The sequence below is a fragment of the Rattus norvegicus genome, chromosome 16 (assembly GCF_036323735.1).
Source record: "Rattus norvegicus strain BN/NHsdMcwi chromosome 16, GRCr8, whole genome shotgun sequence".
NCBI lineage: Eukaryota > Metazoa > Chordata > Mammalia > Rodentia > Muridae > Rattus > Rattus norvegicus.
In genome coordinates this window covers 8,247,280-8,258,097 of record NC_086034.1, presented here as the reverse complement: position 1 = coordinate 8,258,097, position 10,818 = coordinate 8,247,280, and the positions used below count along the sequence as shown (strand labels likewise).

Below are 10,818 nucleotides of genomic sequence, written 5' to 3'. Positions count from 1 at the left end.
GTTTGTTTCCTTGTGTCTCTTCCGGTAGAAAAGGGAGATGAGCAATTTTGAATATCTTATGTACCTCAACACGCTGGCTGGAAGGACCTACAATGACTACATGCAGTATCCCGTGTTTCCCTGGGTCCTTGCCGACTACACATCAGAGGTAAGGTGTTCTCCGGGACATGCCACAGGCTTTCTGTCCCTGTCATGAGCATGCCGAGCCTTGCTGTGAAGTTCAGCTCCCTGGGCCTCAAGGTCACTAGGTTCTCCTGAATCCATGCTGTCTTTACCTGGGTTCCTGCCCCAGATGCACCAGTGAAGGGATCAACACATCTGTGATTATGTTAATCAAAACGTGCCTAACAGGAGCCTCAAAGGACTCCCAGTCACCCCTGAAAGAAACTGTCGCTCATCTCCTGAGATGCTTGTATAGGACAACATTGAAGGTGCTAGATTCGCAGTGAGCCCAGCCATGGGATTTATTCCTGGTGTCAATATATGCAGATAGAGTGGAAAGAAGCTAGAGACAGAGAGATGAAGAGAAAAAGAGAGTAGCCCACTCTGCCTGGTGTGGCTCTAGAGTTAGAGCTCTACCTGGCACCCAAAGACGTGCATAACCATGAGTGCAAAGGCTCATGGCTAGCTCAAACCACTCATCCCTCCTGGCCTCCGTTCCTACACCTCAGCATACAGGAGTCAGGAGGAGGAAAAGCACACAGCAAAGTATGAGTGGTGTACACATGTGTGTGTGTACACAACCGGGTCATGGAGTAGGTCTGGACCCCGGTGCTATGGTTACCAGGAAATGTGTTAGTCAGGGTGCAAAGAACAGAAGTTCATGAGTCATGCATCAGAGCAGCCTGACCACCCTGACCTATAAATGCTTAAGTGGAAGAGCCCAGGCTTGGAAGATGGCGGCTCAGTTTTCTGTGACTTCCCATCTCCACTTAAGACAGAGAATTCAGCAACTTTTTCCCACCAGCCACACTTTGTTTTTTTTTTTTTGTTGTTGTTGTTGTTGTTGTTTTTTGTTTTCTCACACTAATGGTCCACCTGTGACCAAGGCCTTACAAAGATGAACTTTCAAAATTGAAGGATCAACCCATACTTGCAAAGTGGTGGCTACTATATAAATGTTCTCTGTTTAACAAATGCCCTGTATTTAGAATTGGGGTTACTTCCTTGTATTTAAAAAATTGGGAAATTGGGGGCAGGGGGGCAGGGGGAGCAGGGAAATATCCCAGTGGATGTGGCAGTGTATCCTACAGTAGCAGTACCGGGGCCAGAGGTGGGAATCCCAGCACTCTTGTTAGTTAGCCAGCTTTGCTAAAGGAGTGGGCTTGTAGTTTAGTAAAGACCTTTCCTCTACCCTGTTAGTGTGTAGGAAGTCATGGGCACCTGAGCATTTGCATACCTGTATCACATACATGCAGCCTTCTACACACACACACACACACACACACACACACACACACACACACACACACGACATTATTCCTGAACATCTAGAAATTTGGGGAAATGAAAAGCTCTGGCAGGTATTAACCATTCTGACCTGTCAGGAACCTGAGGAGGAAATATTTCCCTTTTGTCCTTGACTGCTTTCTGCCAGCCTTTGAGGTGGTAACTGCACTGTCCCTCTATCAAGGGGCTGTGATTCAGTGCTAGCCCAATGACTTAGAGCATTTTGTGTACAGGCTCTAGGAGAAGAGAGAGCTTTAGGAAGAAATAACCTCTCTCAAAGAGATGCAAACCCCAGGGATACTCAGCGTTCTCCCTTCTCCCTAACACACAGATCATGTTTCTGAAGACACCAATGTCCTTCCCATCCCCACCAAGGTGAATTCTCAAGTAGGGCCAGCATTATATGTCTTAAATGTCCAAAAGATGGTGGGCCCCAGAAAAATGAACATGTCCCACCCACTCCACCCTCACCCCAAACAAATAACTTCTAGCTTTCTGTAAAACCAGTTTGACTCAGAGCAGGTCCCTGAACTATTGCAATAAATGATGTAGTAAGGGCAACAGTTAAAAGTCATATGGACAATGGGCATCCTTTTCAAAGTCCCTTTCCAGTGCCTGGTGGTCATGTTCTGATTTGGGTCAAGTTGGAACAGGCTCAGCTTGAACTCAATCTTCCCTCCTCTTCCTTCTCCTCTCTCCCCTATTAAGTCTTTGTGGATCACTGGCTTCAGGGCCATAAAACTCCACGTAGCCAGCTAATCACGACAGGGGTTCAGACCAAATGACAATAAACCAATAAAGGGAGCCATAAAACTAAAGAGCGTGGCTCCTGGGGCAGCAGGGGTCTGGGGGAGTTAACCCAGCCACACATCTGCCTTCTAGATGTTGAACTTGACGAATCCCAAGACTTTCCGGGATCTTTCGAAGCCAATGGGGGCTCAGAGCAAGGAAAGGAAGTTGAAATTTACCCAGCGGTTTAAAGACATTGAAAAGATCGAAGGTGGGTGTATACTTGCTTGATTTTGACTGTGTGTGTGTGTGTGTGTGTGTGTGTGTGTGTGTGTGTGTGTGTGTATACGTACACAGGGTACACAAGTGTGTACAGTGCCACTTTTCTCAACTTCTTGAAAAGATCAGTAATGACTTAGTTGGTCACCAAGTCTACCAGTCATTGACCTTAAATAAAGAACTCTCAAATCCAGCAGTTAGCGTTGTGACTGCATGAGAGTTACCCAGAAGAATTTGTGAACAATACTAAAAGTTCAGGTGTCACCTTTAGAAATTTCACTAAGGTGACTGGAGGGATGGCTCATTAGTTTACAGCCGCTCCTGCTCTTGCAGAGGACCCCAGTCTGATTCCCAGCACCCATATATATGGCTGCTTAAAACTACCTGTAACTCCAGTTCCAGGGGATCCAATGTCCCTTCTCGCCCCTGTGGACATTGCTGGTATGTGGTTTACTTAATGAAGGCAAAAGATTCACAAAATAAAAGGAAAACATAAAAAAATCTATGGAGAGATTTTGGTAGTCATCTTGGATGGAAATGTATATGCCGAGAGCTGACTGCTTTGTCTCTAAGGGTAGGGAAAATGGAGGGATCTGCTCTTAACAGCCTTTGAGTGATGGTCTACTTTGACTTGCTCTAGAACTCAGTCCTCATCCTCAGTACCTCGCCTTTACAGTCCTTGCCCTGCCTGTATGCCAGGGGACTCCTTAATGCCTTCATGTTGGTCTGTATGTCTGCTTGCTTCCTGAGCCTCAGTGAGTGCTCAGGAACGCTGTTCTCAAGTGCAGTGCAGCGCCCTCAGACGTGCCGTTGTGTTACAGGAGACATGACCGTGCAGTGCCACTACTATACCCACTATTCCTCAGCCATCATCGTCGCCTCCTACTTGGTCCGAATGCCACCTTTCACGCAGGCCTTCTGCTCCCTACAGGTAAGCCGCTGTGCTGTCTTCCTGAACGCTAGGAGATGAGCACACGCAAGCCCCAGGCTGGGATAATGGTGGCGCTTCCTCTCTGAGAACTCAACCCTTAGCATGGCGTGGGTTCTCATACTTACAGCAAGGCTGCTTGTTATCATCAATATTGCCTGATTGCCATAAAAAAAAATACACCAAATAGCATGTAAGAGTAAAATTCCCCAGGGAACACATAACAAAGTTAATACAAACACAATAGAATAGAAAAAGGAAGTAGGGGCTGGAGAGATGGCTCAGTGGTTAAGAGCACCCGACTGCTCTTCCAGAGATCCTGAGATCAATTCCCAGCAACCACATGGTGGCTCACAACCATCTGTAAAGGGATCTGATGCCCTCTTCTGGTGTATCTGAAGACAACTACAGTGTACTTATATATAATAAATGAATAAATCTTAAAAAAAAAAGAAAAAGGAAGTAGACATTGTTGAGACCTATGTCGCAGTTAAAGCTCAGTGAAGAAAGAAGGGAAGTGACCATCAGACAGCGCCGTTCTGTGCTCAGTCCAACCGACTGAGGCTCCGTGGGACAAGTAGGTATCTGAAATAAAATCGGACAAAACAAAAACCGGCTAACCCAGCAAAAGAAACTGGTCATCTGGTCATCTGGTCACCGTACCCATCCATAAGCTAACAAACTGTTATCTTACCAGCCTGGGGTTGCCAGGTTTCACAAATAAGAAAGCAGATACCTAGTCAAGTTTGGGTTCTGGATAAACAGTGACGTTCACTTAAAAAGGACAGACATACTGGAAAGTTATCTGCTGCTAATCTGAAGTTTAAGTTATCTGGGTCAACTGTGTTGTTTCAGTCTGTCAGTCCTGAAGGGACTGGAGGCCAACCAGTGCTGGAGTCCTGGATTTGCACAATTTCTAAGTCAGAGTTCCTTATGGACAGCACTGGGACGCAGTCAAGAGGCTCTTCACCCCCACCCCCCCAAAAAAACACTCTTCACTGGAATCCTGCACCCAAGGACCCCATTCAGAGGTAGAGCTTGAGCCAGCTGGCTGAGTTCCCTGCTACAAGGCTGAGTGCTGACATGATCACTGCCTTGCAATGTCCTGTGAGAGAAGAAAGCCATGGGCCTCATGAGTAGGGGCCCACAGAGCACACACAGCCTAGCTCTAACACTTGAGCCTTATCTCAGAGGAGTTTTAGTGTCTGAGAAACTGTGAGTTTTGGTCTCTCAGAGAACATTGTTTCTGAGACACGAACCACCCTCAGTTGGCACTGAAAGCACTCCCCATCCCTGGGAAAAATGGAAAACCAAGGAAGGCCAGGCATCTTCTCCAGTAAGGGGTGAACCCACTCACATCATTCATGTCTTGGCACAGATTCCCTTCTCCTCAACTGTGTGGCTTGTCTAGACTTTGTATAACCCCCTATCTCTGGAAATCCACTCAAAAATAATAAGAGTGCTTCCCCCAGGGTCTTTCTCAGGCAACAAGCATTTTAAGTAAGTTTAGTTTGGAGAATGAATGGTCCCAGAGCTGGACCCCACGCCAGGAATCTCATCCAGATGTTGCTCATTAATCCACAAGAAATGATGATCACTGCTGATGATAATGAAGGATTCGGCTGCTGCTTTCCAGCCAGAGAGCTGGAACAGTCAAAGGTTCAGGATTGCCTTCACAGCCTCTGCCCCTTGACCCTTCCGATAGATGCGTTAAAGCCAGAGGTCCCAGCTCTGCTTGTTGTTAAGGGCCTTTCCACACAGGGAAGAGATGGGGAGAAATAGAGACAGGGTGTGCTGTGAGATTTACAATTCAGGCCATGCGGCTCGACAGATAAAATATCCCACATGTGGTGTTTCCTCTGGACATGAGGGCTGGTTACATACAGAACACGAAGAAGTGTCTGGGAAGCCCCTCGCTCCAGTGAGTGACTATGATTACTTCCCCTCTTCCCTTGGTGACGAACCAGGTCTGCTCTGAGCAGATTTGAACTTGTTCAAGCTGGTCTCCTCTGGGTTAAAGAATGTTAAGGTAACCTGAACTGTAATAAAGCATCCTGGAGCAGAATGGGCCAGATTAAACAGGTCCTGCAAGCCCACCAGAATATTTGGACAATGGTGACCCTGCCGATAATCATTAGGGCGAGCTTATTTTAGCCACTTTGCTCTTCTAATAACTAGTTCAAACTAGTTTGAGACGCTTTAGCCCAGGATGAGACGATCAGAGCCAACTTTGTATGCCTGTGGGAGGCACCTGTGTTGCTGCTGGAGTGGCCACACTGAGAACCTCAAGTGGGACTCTCATGGTTCTTTTGCTTTGAGACTGTCTTTGGTAGATTGGTCCATCCAAGTCGGAATCATCTGCTTTCTCTGGGTAATCCCTCTGCCCAACACCAATCTGTCTTAGCTGCTGACATTTAAGTGACTTCTCCAGTTGACCACTGGCCTGAAGACAGGGCACTCCTGTGCCCTTTCCTAGAACAAAACAAGAACAGTTTTAGCTCCTAAAAGGATTAGTACAAAGGCCTCGTCTGCTGAAGGAGTCCCGGGCCTCACCGGATCTCCTAAGGAGTGTTCTGGTGTCTTTGTATGAGTTCATCTGCCTCCTGGGGGCAGTCCTGTTTCTTCCCAAGAGACCTTTGCTTGCCCTCCTCCATGGTGACGAGCATTCCCGTTGTCTCAGCCCCCGGAGGGTCTGACTTCTCAGTTCAATGCGGATGCATTGGAGGGTTGGGGTGTATGTATGTGCTCACAATGCCTGCAGTGAGGCCTCTGCATTCTCAGGAGGCTGGAGCCAGTGTGCTGATGAGGGTTGGCCTGCTCTTGGTTCTGAGCTGAGCAGACTCGGCCACTCACCTGCTACTGTGGGTGCATTGAGGGAGGGAGGGTGTGTACTTCTGACTGGGGCCTGAGAGCCCTGTGTTCTGGCTTTGCCATCTGATGTTCTCTGGGATTTGGTTTCCTTATTCATGAGGTAAAGATGGCGGGGGTTGGGGGTGCTGCATCTGAAGTCTGCTTCGTAACAACACTAGTCTGGAACACTCACGTACCTACTATGTTTCTGAATGGTGCCAAATCAATTACTTTACATGCATCATTGAAACGTTTAAGCTTTCCTACTGTGGCAAAGTATACATCCCATAGTATTTGCCCTGTAGCTATTTTTTCAAAGACTTATTTATTATATGTAGACAAGCTTTACCTGTATATACACCTGCAGGCCAGAAGAGGGCATCAGGCTCATTATAGATGGTTGTGAGCCACCGTGTGGTTGCTGGGAATTGAACTCAGGACCTCTAGAAGCACAGAGGGTGCTCTCAATTGCTGAGCCATCTCTCCAGCATCCCTTGCAGCTATTTTTATACACATAGTTCAGTCATATGAAGTACCAGAGCGATGTGCCAGTGCGTGTCAGTGGATTAGCCATAGAGCGTCTGTGCTATCTATCACACACCGTGCTTTGGTGGCACATCTGGTGTGGCCTGATGAGCGACTGGCAGGCTGGCACAGAACAATCTGGGCACTATGGCGGGCTCAGCATGTGCTGGGCCCGGCGGTGTGGGCAGCACCAGGATTCTCACACAGTTTGACACAGGACTTCCACATCCTGTGCCCTGGCTCTGTGTAAGATGCTCTTTATAGCCTGCGGTTAAATGCAACTACACTTAGGTCGTTCTGCCACTGATGCTTCTCTAGTATTGATGTATTTATCTTCCTGCCCAAACTTGTCAATACCATGATAGATTTTTATAGTCTATAAAACGTGGAATAATTGCTTTTCCGTGGGATTGGTTCCAGGACCCCTCTCGGATACTGAAATCAAAGGATGTTCAGACGGCTTATATAAGATGGCATCGTGTTTTCATAGAGCCTACACATCCCCCCCATGTGCTCCAGACTCCCCCTAGATTATTTACAATATCCACTGCCGTGGGAATGTTTTGTAAACAGTTGTAATACTGTGTGGCCCCGTAGACTTCAAGAATAAAAGGACATAAAATTGGAGACAGATATGATCTATTCCAGTATTTCCAGCCTATGGTTGCATCTTTGAATGTGGATCCCTCAGACAAGGAATACCAACTGTAGATGTGTGTGCTGTGTGGTCTGAGCAGGTAGAACATATATGGAATGTGGACAGACTTGTGTCAATTACGTGCCTTGCTGTCCCCACACTTTTCTCTGGGAGGAGTGAATTGTTGTATTCAGGGAAAGTAAGTGGTACTGCCCCTTAATGACAAGCCAAGTATTCTGTAGTTTTCATGAGCTTTGCCTATAGGGATCCAGGATCTGTGAGCCTCCTGGAAGCTAAGTCACTGTGAGGCCACACACCCCTTCTGTGAGCCCTTAGCCTTGGCACGTGTTTCTGTCCTAGCAAAAGCGCCATATATTCTCAGGCCTAAGATGCCATCCAGTCTGGGTAGGGCCCAGCAAGGCAGCCTGTTCCCAGCAAGGACACAGTGTGGTGGCAGCTGTTGCATTTAATAAGAAGTGGAAATAAAGCGCTGTGCTAATTAAGTCCTACCCCTGCGAAGTCAGCTGTTACCAGCAGTGGGGAAGGGTTTTCCAAAGTACCTGAGGCGAGATGGCTGGGCGTTGTGCTAGGCAGTCGTTATCTGCAGGGAACTGAGAACCATGGGGTAGACTAGCCTGGGCTGTCACCTACGAGCTCCCAGTAGGCATCAGGGTGACAGTAATATGAGGAAGACAAAGAGCCTGTGTCAGTGGTCATACCTCTTCACATCCTACCTGATGTCATCACAGCTCACAGTGAGGCCCCTGCCTCTGAGCCAAGTACCTTGCTTTTGGTACCCAACACTTTGGACATGGTTAGGACAGGATGGACCAGAAAACCCCCAGTCACACTTTGAAGGTATCAACAGGACATAGGGTCTTCAAGGTCCCAAACCGTAACCTGACAAGAATTCTTCAGGGTCTCTAGTATGGTCTAATTTTGGTTGATGTCTGACTGCCCTAGATAAACTGTCCCTAGACTTACTCCATGGTGGTTGCTTAACTGAGCTGCAGCTTTGACATCCTTTTCAACCCCCTGACTGAGCTGTGAGGGTGAAAGCTTGTCTGCTTAGCCTCCTTGTGATACATTTGCTTACAGCAAAAAGTGTGGGTGTCAACATGCTTTGGGGGTTACTTGTGTAAGGGAAAGGTCCCAGTGTACGGAGGAGAATGAGGGTTACTCTGTGTCAAACCCATCCCCACCGAGACCAGGGCTAAGTAGTGCTGGGGTTTCCCTCATGCCACCCACAGAATTATATTGGGAGTGGGATGCTGAGGTGGGCTGTTAGCTGAGGATTGTGGGATACGCACCCAGATTTCTCTTACCTGTACACCCTTTCCCCTTGGTGCTAGTGGGCTGCCCTACAAAGCCCCTCTTACTTTCTGTTCCCACCCTAAGGATTCTTGGCCTCCTGTCCCCATCCCAGGCACTGGAGGAACCTGACCCCCAACATCCTACCTTTTGTTTCCAATAATTTCCACTCCATTTCTCTTTGGGCTTTCAGAGAGCACCTGGTTTTCTTTCTCATATCCTAAAATTAGGATCACTCCCAAGTACCTGGGGTATACAGGATACAGAGCGAGCTAGGGCTAGGGAGATGACTCAGCAGTTTATAGCACTGACTGCTCTTCCAGAAGACTGGGGTTCGATTCCCAGCACCCATATGGTGGCTCACAACTTTTTATAGCTTCAGTTCTAAGGGATCCATGCCTCCTCTGGTCTCTGTGAACACTACATGCACATAGTGCATGTAAACACATACACACACATACACACACACACACACACACACACACAGACACATATGTACACACATGCAGACAAAAATCCCTTTCAGATAATTTAATAAAAAAAACTTTAAAAGATACAGGGCTTATTAAATTGGTGCTGCTTTCTTTGTACCTAGCTTGCCACCTGGGTTATATCTTACCTTCTCATACATATTTCCACTTGAGCGTATACACTATTGATCTCACAGCCAAAACAATCACTGAAGCTTTGCGGGGGGTGTTGGGTAGGTGATTAAAGAGATTTTGAAAATTCACGTTCATCCTACAAGGAAGCGCTGAAATTCTCACCCGAGACAACACAGTGTCCCATTTCATGGCTTACTGTCTACGGGAAGGTTTAAATCAGCGGACACCGGTAAGCAAGGACACTGTTTACAAGATACTTCTGTACTATTAAGAAAAATGCCTACAGAGCTAATAGGCCATCAATCTGCTCATAGGATCAATCCAATCCCTTAGCTAGATGGGAGTGGATGGACTTGTGTCAGTCCCCCTTGGAAGGATTTCAAGGTGTATCGTAAGGATATCTGTGCGCCAAAGAGATGGCTCTATGGTTACGTGTGGGGACTGTTCTCACAGGGAATCTGTGTTTGATTCCTACCACCCGTGCTAGATGGTTCATAACTGCTTGTAATTCCAGCTCCAAGGGAATCTATTGTCTCTGGCCTTCCTTTGGCACGAGCGTTTATGCAAACAAAGGCACCGGCAAGAGGAGCATGGCCTTCAGTAAAAGGCATTGTTTTTGGTTCGACTCAGTTATAATCTGTGTATTTGCCCAAGAACCAACATTTCCCCGATTTTAACTGAGTGTCCAGAAACTGCCCTGGCATGTTCTTACCCCTCCAGTACCCACTCATAATTCTGATTTGGGTCTTTCAAGGTTGCTGAGCCCTTCTGAACGTTATAAATGATCAGGATGCCTCAGGTCGTATTCTGATCCTTACTGTACTCAAACTACGTTGCTGGTGTGCTACCGTGTGTGTGTGTGTGTGTGTGTGTGAGAGAGAGAGAGAGAGAGAGAGAGAGAGAGAGAGAGAGAGAGAGAGAGAGAGCCTTTTGTCTCTCATCTCTGTGGCTCCACGGCCTTCTGGCTTTGAGTTGGCAGCCAGGAAATTATCTGCGAGGGAGAAGCTGTTGTGGCGTTGGTCTTCATGCCCTTCACTGACCACTTGGGTACTCGGTATTCATGACATGCATAGGAAGCTGCATGTCCAGGGGCGGGTCTCAGTTGGGGACCTCTTGCCTGTCATTTTCTGTCTCCCCATCTCCATACTGCGTTTGGCTCTTGCTTGCTGCATTGGTGGACTTTTCCTCCCACAGCCACTCTGCAGGCTGAACCGTGCGGCGCATGCATGCGTCTGCATCTTACCTTTGCTCCTGCCACCTCTGCCTTCTTCCCGAAGAATCAAGTTCTAGCTGGCGCTGACTGCCAGCAGCCACCAGAGCAAACGTCAGCCCACACGCGCACAACACAACAAAGCAACTGCACTTTTTCTTCTAGGGAATTTGGTGTTTTCTTTTGTATTGCAGAAGTGCGAAAACTCATTAATTTTGAAACAAATGTATGCAAATACATTTATTAATATAGGAAATAGGAAAATCAGTTATTGCTTCCTTTATAAATAATACAG

At 47.3% G+C, this 10,818-nt stretch overlaps 1 protein-coding gene across 6 annotated transcripts in view; it reads left to right on the top strand.

Moving 5' to 3' along the window:
- The window catches only part of Wdfy4 (WDFY family member 4), a 228,631-nt gene that overhangs the window by 198,680 nt on the left and 19,133 nt on the right, over positions 1-10,818 (top strand). For all 6 annotated transcript variants that reach the window (XM_039095074.1, XM_039095077.1, XM_039095075.1 and 3 more), the window contains 3 exons: positions 29-148; positions 2,332-2,449; positions 3,279-3,388. In XM_039095074.1, coding sequence (XP_038951002.1) covers positions 29-148; positions 2,332-2,449; positions 3,279-3,388 — 348 coding nt within the window. The remainder of the gene's footprint in view (positions 1-28; positions 149-2,331; positions 2,450-3,278; positions 3,389-10,818) is intronic.